General features: G+C 45.0%; 1 protein-coding gene across 2 annotated transcripts in view; it reads left to right on the top strand.

Annotated features, from left to right (window-relative positions):
* The window catches only part of HOMER1 (homer scaffold protein 1), a 274,935-nt gene that overhangs the window by 225,121 nt on the left and 36,146 nt on the right, over positions 1 to 13,668 (top strand). For both annotated transcript variants that reach the window (XM_030193230.1, XM_030193231.1), the window contains exons 7-8: positions 12,258 to 12,368; positions 12,819 to 12,899. In XM_030193230.1, coding sequence (XP_030049090.1) covers positions 12,258 to 12,368; positions 12,819 to 12,899 — 192 coding nt within the window. The remainder of the gene's footprint in view (positions 1 to 12,257; positions 12,369 to 12,818; positions 12,900 to 13,668) is intronic.

Here is a 13,668-nt window from a genome sequence, read left to right on the forward strand (position 1 = left end):
GAGCACTATCATGGAAGTTTAGTAGATTGGAGTGGAAGTGAGCCTGTCTAGTCCACTGTAGGTCTATTAGGTAGTCTCTGTTTCCACTCTCCCGCTCTGCCGTCATTGCCCTACCAGAGCAAGCTAACCTGTGAGTTGCTTGGTCCACGTTGTCGTTGTTGTTCCACTCTCTTGTATTGTGCTGTATAGATTACTGTAATTCCCTATATCAGGGCTTACCTCAAGCACACCTACATAGACTTCAACTTACACAAAATGCTTGTTAGGCTACTTTATAGGGCCAAAACGTATGGTAGGGTGTCGCCCTGCTATCCAATGAGCATTGGCTTCCAGTGATATATCGGATTCCCTTCAAAATTCTTATATTGACTATCAATCTTTTCATTTTGGGCTTCCCCCATTTCTTCTTAGTTCCCTTATTCTTTATGTTCCTACCCATTCTCTTCGATCTTCTCAAAAGCATCTAATGGTTTTTCCCTCTCACATGCAGATCCATTTGGATTGTGGTAGTCATTCTTGTTTTCAAGTCATGACACCAGTTTTGTGGAATAGGTTGCTAATTTATATCCATACTGAAAGCTCTTTTTGTAGATTTAAATCTACCTTAAAAACTTACTACACTCAGGTTTTTGCACCTGATTAATTTGTTGGACTTTATCTGCCTTTGTGGACTTGCCCTGTAGCAGCTTCTTAACTTTGCATTGACTTTTTTTTTTTTTGTTTTGTTACATTTGTACCCCACGCTTTCGTAGGCGGTCGGTGGCCCAACTGTTTGGGGAGGCTAAAGGGGGTGGGGTTAGGGCCAGGCCGGGGTGGGGTTAGGGATGGGACGGGGTGGGGCTTACATCCATAATTGTCTGACAACACACAGAAAAAAATAAGTAAAAATAAAAGTTACAATTAACAACTTTTATTAAATGTAACATAACATAGTAACATAGTAGATGACGGCAGAGAAAGACCTGTACAGTCCATCCAGTCTAGATATTACATATGTATCATATGTCAAAAAAGTGGTTGCTCAAAGCATATACTAACCAATGTGTATACTATTCAAAAATGTTATCAATTATTAAACTCTGCTATTTCTATCCATGGAAAATCCCAAAATGAAGTACCATCCGGCGACTAGATTTCGCATCATAGGTGTCAATGATCTGCTCAGGGTTAATATCTCCAACAAGATCACTTTCAATGTTCAGTAAACATAAAGTTGTCAGTCTTTCCTGACCCATTGTGGATCTCAGCCAGTTTCGTACACGTCTCATGGCAGAAAAAGATCTCTCACAGGTAGCTGTGCCAACAGGAAGAGTAAGTGCCAGTTTCAAAAGCTTTGTAAAATTTGGATAAAAATGTGTTGAAGTAGCTGCTTTCAGAGCTTCCAGAGTGATTTCTGTGTTTGGTAAGTCATTTTTTATCATTTCCATCTCTGTGTGAGCAAGTTTCGTATTGATAGAAAGAGCACTTGCATATTTACTGAGTAGCCCATTGCTGCTCTCCAAATCGCATTTCAGAACTGCATCAACACTTTTTGCAATTTCCATTGTCTGAGGTGAAAACCTGCGACTACATTCTTCTACACTCTACTTTCGACCAGAAATATAAAGTAATAGGATCCAAGAAGAGAACAGGGGGAAAAAAAAAAAAAGGACAAAGTTTTTACAGTGGGGTTGTTGTTACCAAGTAAACCTTCCCTAAGCATATCATACAGTATGGTCTGCGACTACATTCTTCTAATAGTGTATCTAGCACAGAAAAATACAGTTGTATTTTCTTTTGCATTCTCATTTTCACTTGACGACTCTGAGAGATATTCTCGTTGTCCAAGTGTGCTTGTAATAAACGAACATTCTAGCGAAGCTGTTCTTTTCACAGGTCTTGACTGTCGACGTTTGTAAGTGTGCTCTTCATCTGTGTCAGGAACATCATGCAGTTCACAGAACTTTTGGATCTCCTCCCAAATATCAGCCCACTTAGCATCTGTTCGCATATTGTGCAATACGTCAATGGTTTTCTGGAGTACACTAGAGGCCCGAGAAAGTGTTGTATCTTCTGCCTGCAGTGCTTTGTGTGTCACATGAATTGTACTAAGTACATGGTAAAAAATAATCAAGCACACACAAAATTCTAACTTGTGCACAGTTTTCAGGAACCCTGATGCTTCAATGAATCTATGGTATGGAGGCTCTGACAATCCCAATAAAGTGCTGAGAAGTGCTCCCAGTGAGTTTTTAACAGCAGATACATTTTTCCATCGACAGGCCCATTTCGTGTCACTTAAACTGGACAATTCCAGTTTGACACCAAGCATCTTCTGGGCCTCTAGGTATGCATGATGTGTACCAGGCTGTGAAACAAATGTGAACAAGCTTTCCAGGGTGTAAAAAAAACCTGTTGCTGCTCGGTTTACTTTGCAGGCCTCTACTAAAACCAAATTCATATATATATATGATCTTGCAGTATTTTTTGCATACTCCATTGACATGACCTGTCATGACAGCGGCTCCATCATAGCACTGTGCTACAATTGGCAAATCTGCAATCCCTGATACTTGTAAGAATTGTTTAATGTGCTGATAGATAGCATTAGCATCTCCTCGCTCAGAACAATCGATCAATCCCAAAAAGCTTTCTTTTATTTCCAGATTTTCTGTATATCTCACACACACTGTCATTTCTTCTTGCTTGAAACTGCGTGCTTCATCAACAAGAAGAGTAAAGAACCCATTTTCCTGCACTTTCTGAATGATTTTAGCTTTTACAAAATCTGCTGCAATCTGTAGTAGCTCATTTTGCGTTCTGTGGCCCAGTAGATTGAAAGAATCCTTCAATTTTCTTGCAAATGCTTCATCGTATTTTGAGAACAAATTGCACAATTCCAGGAAGGTTCCACGATTTGCTGATTCTTCTCTTTCATCATGTCCCCGCAGTGCAGTTCCTTGTTTGGCCAAGTAAAGCAGTAAATTAGTAATTTTTAGAGCATAATCTCTATTTTCTTCTACTGTTTTCTTGTGAGAAGATGAGAGGTGTGTTGCAATAGAGCCCACGTCTGGATTTTTTGAGGGAATGCCATCTTTCAGAAGACTGCTTATGTATATCAGAATCTACATGTTTCTGAAGCTTTTTCTTTAAATTTTTCCAGTCCCTGACTCCTTTTTCAGTAAAAGCAGAATCTTTCAAAACACTAGAACTTGAAAACTGCAAGGAAAGCAGAAAACGGCATCTAACTGCTGACTATACTCTAAAAATGAAAATGTCTTGTAATATTCTGATGTGAAGGAATGGTTTTGCTTTCCAAACACAGATTTTGGAAACTCAGGTAAATGAGGCTGTGATGGTCCCATTGTAGTTGACCCAAGATCTAATACAGGAGTAAGGACAAGATTTTTTTCAGTTGAAATTGCAAGATTTTGAGGCTGATTTTGATTTGATGAGAATTCTTCCTGTGGATTAGGAACTAAGATGTTGCTAGAGCAGCCAGCCAATGACATATTTGAATCTTGCTCAGAATCACTTGGAGGCATATTTTCAAAGCACTTAGCCTTCCAAAGTTCCATAGAAACGTGAGAGCACCTTAGGAAGAAAAGATGGAACCGGATGTAAAACCACTCGCTCCTTGGAAAACTGTAAGAAAGGAGACCGACAGGAAAGGGCCTGCAACTCAGACACCTGCCTAGCCGAGGCAATTGCCACAAGAAAAAACGCTTTGAGAGTCAGATCCTTAAGAGAACATGAAGACAAAGGTTCAAAGGGTGGGTTAGTAAGGGCAGACAGCACCAAGTTCAGGTCCCAGGCCGGTAAGATGTCTCTGACAGGAGGACGAATGACACTGCTCCCCTCAAAAATCGAGACACATTCAGATGACTAGCCAAGGACTTACCCTGTACTTTCCCCCGAAAACAGGATAAAGCTGCAACTTGCACCTTCAGAGAAGAAAGAGCTAATAAACCTTTCTCTAAGCCCTGCTGCAAGAAATCTAGCATCTCCGCTACAGAAGCCCGAAGAGGAGTCAGGTGCCTCTCCAAACACCACGCCTCAAAAACTCTCCAGGTTCTAACGTAATTGAGGGACGTTGACTGTCAATGCAACCAGATCATGGTGGAAATGACTTGTGTGGAGTATCCTCTCTTCAACAAGCATGCCCATTCAAGAGCCAGGCCGTAAGACAAAATTGAGCCGGGTCTGGATGAGAAATGGGCACCTGAACCAGAAGACCAACCCAATCCGGGAACCAAAGCGGAGGAGCCAAGCAAAGACACATCAGAACTGCATACCACAGCCTGCGCAGCCAATCTGGAGCCACTAATACAACCGGACCTCCATGTTTCTCGATACACTGAATGAGCCTGCCGAGCAGTGACCACAGTGGGAAACGCATACGGAAGGCCTGAAGGCCACGGCTGAATAAGAGCATCTACCCCTTCTGCCTTGCTGTCTTTTCTGCAACTGAAGAATCAAGCCACCTATGCATTCAAACTCGTGCTGAAAAGATCCACGAGAGGAATGCCCCACTGATGCGTGATCAGACGGAATGCCTGGTGACTGAGAGACCTCTCCCCCGGATCGAGGGTGTGACGGCTTAGAAAATCCGCTTGGACATTCTTCATTCCCACTACATGCGCGGCTATTAGAGCTAACAGATGACACTCCACCCAGGCCATTAGCTTTGCCGACTCCTGCTGGAAGAGGCAACTTCTAGTACCCCCCCCCCCCTTCAATTGACATGTGCCACCACCATCGCATTGTCTGAAAGGATGCGTACGACAGAGCCTTTCAGAAGATAGCAGAATGCCTCCAGTGCCAGGCGAATCACTCTGGTTTCCAACAGATTGATCGACAGGGAGGTCTCTTGGAAAGTCCAAAGACCTTGCATGGGAAGGTTTGTTCAATGAGCTCCCCTACATTTGAGACTGGCGTTCGTCGTGACCACTGCCCACTGGGGCGCTTCCAGGGGCATTCCCTTGGTCATATTGCTCATATGCATCCACCAGGAGAGGCTGCTGCATGCCTGAGCTCGTAGAGGCAACTTCTTCCACAGAGAGTCCGACTGAGGAGACCACCTGGACAGAAGGGCAGACTGAAGTGTCCTCATGTGTGCTCTGGTCCAAGGAACCGCTTCTATTGTCACTGTCATGAAGCCCAACACCTGTAGATAATCCTGAGCCATGGGAACTGACTTCCGCTGCAAGTTCTGAATCTGTGACCTTAACTTGAGGATCCTGGATGGGGGCAGGAAAGTCTGACCGCGAGCTGTGTCAAAAGAGACTCCCAAGTACTCCAGAAACTGAGAAGGTACCAACCGACTCTTCGCAAAGTTGACTACCCAACCGAGTGACTGCAGGAACTGGACCACCCGTGACCTGGACACTCTTCTGATATAGTCAGTCGTCCAGGTAAGGATGTACTAAGATGCCCTCTTTCCTGAGGGCAGCCGCCACCACCACCATTACCTTGGTTAATGTACGGGGAGCTGTAGCCAGACCAAAGGGAAGAGCACGGAACTGAAAGTGGTGGCCCAAAACTGCGAAGCGAAGAAATCCCTGGTGCATGGGATGGATCGGTATATGAAGATATGCCTCCGTCAGATCCAGAGCTGTGAGAAATTCCACTTTTCTAACGGCTACAATTACGGACTGAAGGGTCTCCATTCGAAAACTGAAAATTTTGAGAGCTCGGTTGACCGCTTTGAGATCCAAAAAGGATCGAAAGGATCCCTCTTAATTCGGGACCACGAAGTAAATTGAATAATGGCCCTGCCAGAGTTCTGATGACGGCATGGGGCAAATAGCCTGAAAATCCACCAGTCATAGAAGCGTATCCCACACCGCCCTCGACGATGCGAGATCGGCAGGGAGACTCCAACAAGGCGTTAGTACAAGGTCGCGTGAACTCTAAGGCATACCTGTCGCGAGTAACCTCTAAGACCCACTGATCGGTGGTAATTTGGGCCCACCTCTGATGAAACTGCGAGAGCCGAGCCCCCACAGGAATCAGAAGAGGGACCCACGTACCTTTATGGGGCGGAATAGGAGGAGGAAGAGAAAGATGAAGCTGCATCTCGTCCACCCCGGCGCGAACCACAAAAGGACTGAGACCTCTGAAAAAACCTGGACCTCTGGGCTTGAGACCCCCTACCGGATCTAAAACATCGAAAATCACGCCCTCGACCCCTGCTGAACATCGGATTCCATCCAGCAGGCTTGGGCCTGTCTTCCGGGAGACAAGGCACTTTCATGTCCCCTAGACTCTGAACCAACTTGTCCAATTCATCCCCAAAAAGGAAAGAACCTTTAAAGGGAAACTTACTTTGCTTGGATTTGGAGGCTGCATCCGCAGACCAACCCCTTAACCAAAGGGAACGGTGGGCTGCAACCCCCAAAGCCATGGACTTAGAAGAAGCTCTCAACAAATCATATAAATCATCTGCTAAAAAGGCTGCACCCATCTCAAGCTTGGCAACTTCAGTATCTATAGAAACAGAATCATCGGAAGACCTGTCCAAGACCCTTTCAGCCCAACGGAAACAGGCTTGAGCCACCAAAGAACTGCAGATGGCCGCCTGCATAGCCAGAGAAGATACGTTAAAACTGGTCTTCAAAAGAGAATCCACCCTAAGATCCTGGAGATCTCGGAGGGCCATACCACCATCGACCGGGACAGTATTACGCTTAGTGACTGCCGAGACTACTGCGTCCACGACAGGAACCTTAAGAAGAGACCTGTCCTCCTCTGGAACAGGATAAAGCCGGAGCATGGATCTTGCTAAGCGAAAAGGAGAATCTAGCACACCCCACTGAGCCTCAATAATGTCCCTGATGTCCTGGTGCATAGGAAATGTCTTGCCCGACCACTGAATGCCTTTTACTAGCAGGTCTACGTTGCGGACTTCAGGAACCACAGGCTGCTCATCATCAAAACGAAGTGTGGAAGCCACCAGGGAAATAAGCTCTGGAAGATCTTCCTTATGAAAGATTCACACAACCGAAGATTCTTCTCCTGGGGGCAAGGAATCTGTACCTGGATCATCAGAGACAGAATCTTGCAGCTGCTGCTCTTCTAAGCCCTCTAAATCTCTCAAAGAAGACAAATCTACATCCTGGTCTGACAGCTGGTCTTTTTGGAGATCCCACGATCCCCGAGCCCTCTTTGCAGGAGCTAAACCCCTTGACTGAGCACCTCCTGAAGGAGAAGCAGGAGAAACCTCTGCCCCTGAATTCTTTAACAAAAAAGCCTGATACATTTGTAAAACAAACTCAGGGGGGAAACCTCCCTCCTGTAATCCGTTGGGTTGGTCGTGAGCCCTTGGGCCCTGGCCGAGGCCAGCAGGGCGCCGACCCAGGCCAAGGGGAGACCGACCCACCACCACACACCCCAGCTACACAATACCCCTAAGCTACCCCTCCCCACAGTCCCTCAGGAAGAAGGGAAATAGGCATATAGGCGGGCCTCGCAGCCGAACCGGAACCCACGCACACAGAGCCACTCGTGCGGTCCTCACGGCCGAACGGGAACCCAGACACACACAGGGAGGGGTGAAAGAACCCAGAGGGCCCCCCAGGCCCCAAGATGCCAGACATGCACTGAACACCAGCAATAGGGCAGAGGGAGAAACAAAGGACCAGAGCGGGCCAAGCCCACCCAGGGGACTAGCGCAGGACAGGGGAACTAACACAGCAACCCCCCCACCCACCACCACCACCAGGGTAGGAAGCCCCAGGCAGAAGCCAGAGGAACCAGACACAAAAGGAAGGCAGAAAGCCTTTTTCCTCAAACCCACTGTAGACAGAGGCAAACAGAACACAAAGGGTTAAGCTTGTAGAGCCAGCAGAGAGAGAGGGAGCAGGGCCAATAGAACAAACACACTGGCAGAGGCAGGAGCACCATACACACAGTACACAAAGGGTTAAACTCACTGAGCCAGCAGGCCGGGACACTGGGAAGAGAAATCCTTAAAACAAACAAACAAAGGAGAACGCTCTCACTCAGCCCAGAGCCCAGGAGGCTGAGCAATGCCCAGCCCCCACTAAACAAACGAGCAGCTGACCCTGATTACAGAGCTACGCACACACACACAGCAGCAGCTAACCCAGAGGGAAGGAAAAGAATACTCTAACACAACACAGATCCCTGTCAGAACCTAGAGCACGTTCTGAGAGAAAACTATCAGGCTTTCCAGTTACCACCAAGCGTAAGTAACGCAAAAGCAGAGAAACTCTTCAGCTGCAGGCTAAAGTACTATCCCCTGACGTCAGCACAACCCCTGGCAGCCAATCAGAAGAGACATCCCCCCCTCCCCCTCAGCCAAACCGGCAGAATCATAACACCTCCTTAGTTACCACAGCCTGAGGCAGTGCCACAACTGAGCTAACTGAGGGCTAAAAATCAGAAGGGCCGGCCCGATCACTACCGGAGGGTGGCCCTGACAAAATGGCGGCTTTTCCCATCAAGTTATTAGCTGACTCTGCCGGTGTCACTATCGCTGCCTGAGGCACCACGGCCAAATAAGCCGAAAGGGTGGGAGCTGGCACTGACTCCATGGCAGTGCAGTACTTGCATGAGCCAGATGTGCAGACTCCCCTCCTTTGACAAACCGAGCACCAGCGCAACTTCTCTGACATGTCGGAACGGCTATGAAATCCCCAGCAACTCCTATTACTTCATGAGCTCACACTACCATGGAGCGAGTTGGAACAGTGCTGCCGCCTGAGGCGCTGACAGAGCTGCTCTGCTCTGCTCGTTCGTACCAAGGGGAGAAATGGCTGCTCACTGTTTTTTGGTTTTTTTTTTAAATATCGTGGCTGCCTCTCCCAAGCTAAAATACCCTTCCTCTGAAGGAGTAAAGCTCTTCCCACAGAAAATAGCAGCCCAAGTAGCGGGAGTACAAGGGGGAGGAAGGAGGGAGATGGACCCGGAACCCCCGAGTGTAGCACCCCTCAGAATAGCAGAAACCCTAGTGCACAGGAAAGGAATCCAGCTGCTAACTTCCAAATAATTTTTTTTTATTTTTTTTTATTTTAACTAACAGAAAGAAATAGAGAGGAGACTAAGGGCTCACCTCCTTCCACCTGCTGGAGACTGAGAATATACTAAATCTAGGTCACATGGCCAGGGCTCTTATTGGTTCTCTGAGTCAGATTTTCTCAGTCTCCACTTGCTGGAAGGAGTTCACAACCCATCAGTCCAATCCTGAGCTGGTCCGGAGGGACACTAAGGAACCCTATTTTTCCTTTCAAAAATTCAGAGGGTGAAGTATTTAGATAAAAAGAGAAAATTTAAGCAGCTTTGTCTCTCCTCGTAACATTGTGTAGCTCAGCAGCTCCTTCCACTAGCAGTGTTCCGCTCTCAAGCGTAGGCGCCCAGTACAAGAGACTTGGGGAGGCTAAGCCTCCCCTGCCCCAACAGGGACCTCCCCCACCAAAGTCAGCTGCTGAGCTGTAAAACATTTCCTTCCTTACTGTTTTCAGGCCAGGATGCTAAATACAAAGCAAAGCCACGCGGGACCACGGCTCTCTGCATGTTGCGGCTGCTTCCTCTGGGAAAGCCCCGCCTCTTCCAAAAGAGAAAGTTATGTAAGATGAGACAGGGCTGGCCTGAAGGAAGCAGCCGCAGCATGCAGAGAGCTGTGGTTTTGCTTTGTATTTACTACTGCAGCCCGGCAGATGAAGATAAAGGATGGAGGGAAGGAAAGGTTTGACAGCTCCGATGGGCACTTTAACTCTGCCTGTTTTCCTCTTTGGTGTCCAACTCTCCTCTATTCATTGGTGTGCTGGAGCCGGCTCACACGAGCCATTTGTTAATTTTTAAAGAATTTTGGGAGCCGGTTGTTAAAGTTTAACAACCGGCTTCCAAAATTTGGGCTCTAGTCCCTTCTCGACATCGTTCTCCTCCTCCTCCCCAGTGGCTTGTTCCAGTGGTGTAGCTACAGGGGGGCCTTAGGGGCCCAGGCCCCCCCCCCCAAACAATAGTAGCCAGCCAGGCATTTTTTGCTTCTTCAGGCTCCCTGCTCCCTTTCTCTGCAGTCAGGCATCTCAGCTCTCCCTCCTTTCCTTCGGATCCAGCTGGCTATCTCTCCTCCCAGTTTCCAGCAGTGAGCCACAGTGTGGGCACTGCTGAAGACAGCTGCTTCCGGCTGCCCCAGTCTTGTCACTGCTTCATCCCGCCTTTTCAACTTCCTGTGATTTGGATGAAGTAGCTAGACAGACCAGGGCAGCCGGAAGCAGCTGTCATGAGCGCTGCCTGTGCCACAGCTCACTGCTGGGAACAGAAGAGATAGCTGGCAGGACCTGAAGGAAGGGAGGGAGAGCTCAGATGCCTGACTGCAGGGAGAAGGAGCAGGGAGCCTCAAAACAAAGCAACCAAATCTCTGAACTACTTTTCCATGTTCTCGTTCTTTATTGTTGGTACCATTTTTATTTGATCCCACTTACAGTTTCAAACATGCCGGCTTGTGTAGCATACGGATGTACACACAGAGGAAGTATAATAACGGAATAACTTTTCAGGGGTAGAGTAGTAATTTGCTATAAATTGTAATCAGTACGTCATGAAGAAAATTTACTGATATCAAGAACAAGAGTCTCTCCTTACTTCTCTGGTTCATAGTATATCATCCTCAAATACAGCTTTTCTCCTATTCCTGCTTATCTGGCTCTCATCGATTAGCAACCATGTATAGCTCCCAATATATTCCATATTTTCTCTTATAATGTTCAAGTACTATGTCAGATACTAAAATGCAGTTCGCTCAAGAGCTGCTTCCAATGCAGTCCATGTAAGAGATGGACTGAGTACAGTGTATAGTGTATTACAGAGGTACTGGGGAGACAGCTGATAAGCTGCACCACACTAAAGTCACACAATGAAGGACTCCTTTGCAGTGTTCAAAAGTACTCCACTATTCTTTCACTGCTGATACTGGTGTTTCCTTCCACTCCAAGGATTTTAACTTGCTCCATTCCATTCCACGCTGCCCCATCCCCATCCTATCCCCACCCATTCCTTGACTCTAGCCCCACCCACTTTAGCCTCCCCAAACAGTTGAGTCACCGACCACCTATGCTCCCAAGTACTGTGTCTAAAGGTTAGACAGACCTAAGGCCCTCCAGAGGAGGGCTACAGAATTAGTGAAGAGTCTGTGCCATAGCTCTTTGAGGTGAGTCTTAAGGATCTAAAATGAAGTTTTTCTTGTAATGGATGTTTTCTATAGACAACAGGATAGTAAGGGATACATACTCTTGTGTGATGAATCATCTTAGTTAGTAATAGAAAAAAAGATATTTACTCTAGAACAGTGATTTTCAACTCAGTCCTCAGGGACTCCCAGGCCAGTTAGGTTTTCAGAATATCCACAATAAATATGCATATACTAACAACAACTGAGTAGATCTAATTTTACTAGTTACACCCAATATAATATAAATTAGTAACTATAGCTACTGTTTAATATAGCATGGTTAAGATTGTGGGAAGATATGTTTATGTATATTAGAGATTTTGAATAAAAAGGATTTTTGATATATTAAACAGTAAATATGCATGAGATAGATTTGCATACGTTGCCTTCTTGATATACAAATCTCTCTCATGCACTTTAATTGAGAATATCCTGTAAACCTGACTGGCCTATGGCCCCTGAGAACTGGGTTGAAAACCACTTCTCTAGAGAACAGGGAGAACGAGGTATGATAGACATTCAAATACATCGAGTGACATATATTTTTAGTTCCAGAAGTAGGGTCATGATATGAAGCTGAGAAGAGATAGACTGGAGTAGAATAAGGAAATCCTCCTTCACAAAAACTGAGGTAGCTACATGGAATAGCCTTCCAGTGGAGGTAGTAGTGGTCAGAAAATAAAATTTAAGAAAATATTGGATAGAAACAGCATCATTGTTTGCTGGAAAAAGAGAAGTGACGCTTGAGCTCATGTAGGGTCCACAGTATTGCTATAATAGGGGACAATGATCATACTAGGTAACCTTGTATATGTTGTTTTTAATGACAGCATAGGAAACATTTTGTTTAGCTTAGTTTATATTAATTAAATGTGTACCAGTGATATTTTCAGATGTTTCCTAAACCCTTTTAAGTTTATACCAACTTACCCTAATTAATTCAAAGTTAATTTAAAAAAAACGTTTTAAGGCTAAATAAATAGGTAAGTGTATATTGTTAAATTATAGTAGTTCCCACATAGTGCTCCCAATGATAGAGGATATACAAGAGAAATTAGCTTCAACATTGCTTTTATTTGTACAGGTGACGGAACTGGAGTGTCTGAGCAGTCAAGCAAATGCAGTCCACACACACAAAACAGAATTAAACCAAACAATACAGGACTTAGAATCTACATTGAAGAAAAAAGAAGAGGTATTTTTCTGTTTTCTCCGCGACCCTAATTTTAGCAACTTACACATTCAGAGTATGAGCACATAAAAGGAAGAACTTCATTCTTTTGAAGTTGTCAGTGAAATCCTGTCTAATCAGATGAATAGATGATTCCTTTCTATCCATTATGTAAATTTTATCCATTCCTTCTCATACTTAGACACTCATTCATATAAATATTAAAAGAATATATGTATTCTCAGGTTCCAAGTCACTTTTTAAAGCATTACATTCAAGAAACTTGAAACTAAATAGTCACTATTGTAGTAATGGTTAAGAGCATTCTTTTATGATTTTTTAATTTTTTTTTTTACTGATCTTGATAGCAATGCGGTGCTTTGAAATAAGATGTGGTGATGAAGAGAATCCTGTATGCTCAAGTGAAACATTATCCTGTTGAAATTGGTTGTTGTTTTTTGTTGTTGTTTTTAGGAAGTAGAAAGATTAAAAGAAGAGATTGAGCATGCTAGAGAACTGCAAGCACAGCGGGATGCTCTGACCCAAAAATTACAGGTAACCTGTTGTGACATAATGTATTTACATTCAAAATTAAACAGATAGTGGGCAGCCATTGGTTTTACTTCTGTAGTAACCGATGCATCTGCCAAATGCAACTAATTCATATTTGTAGGAAGTTGTGCCCAGTTAGGGGGAACAAAACATTTTATATTTGCTACTTTGGGGTGACCAGCCTAATCAAAACCTGCTTAAATTCTATTTCCTACCATCTGTGACAGGAGATGAGCGATAATGTCTGAAGATAAAGCATCATGGGTCTTCATACACAGCATTTGGGGTATTCTCTCCAATGCTATTGCAACATCATTTATTTGGCTAAAGAGCATGCCTTACAACTCCTCAAAGTTCATCTTTCCTTCTTCTAAGGGGCTGTGATCAGTGCCACTACAGTGTTCTCAACTCCTGCTAGTTTGAGTTGGAAGTGTGCAGGAATTGATGCTGCATGGCAGCACTGCACCTGGGCTAACCTGCTGAAATTTTAAAATTATTTCAGATGTACCTATATAAACATACCAAAAATTATGCCACACCATCATACTGGATCTAGTCAGAACAGTAATGAATGTGAACAGCTTTTTAAGGGGCCCTTTTACCAAACTGTGGTAAAACGTGGCTCTAGTGCACACTATGCAGGTCATTCTCATACACTAGGGCCATTTTTACACTGGCATAAAGTGCTGATTTCCCTATTTTTTGTGAGTCCCTTTCGCCACCTATTTTGTAAGCGGTAGGGGCTCAGGTACTAAAGCTGCACTAATCGGTT

Source organism: Microcaecilia unicolor, chromosome 2 (assembly GCF_901765095.1).
Source record: "Microcaecilia unicolor chromosome 2, aMicUni1.1, whole genome shotgun sequence".
NCBI classification, from domain to species: domain Eukaryota; kingdom Metazoa; phylum Chordata; class Amphibia; order Gymnophiona; family Siphonopidae; genus Microcaecilia; species Microcaecilia unicolor.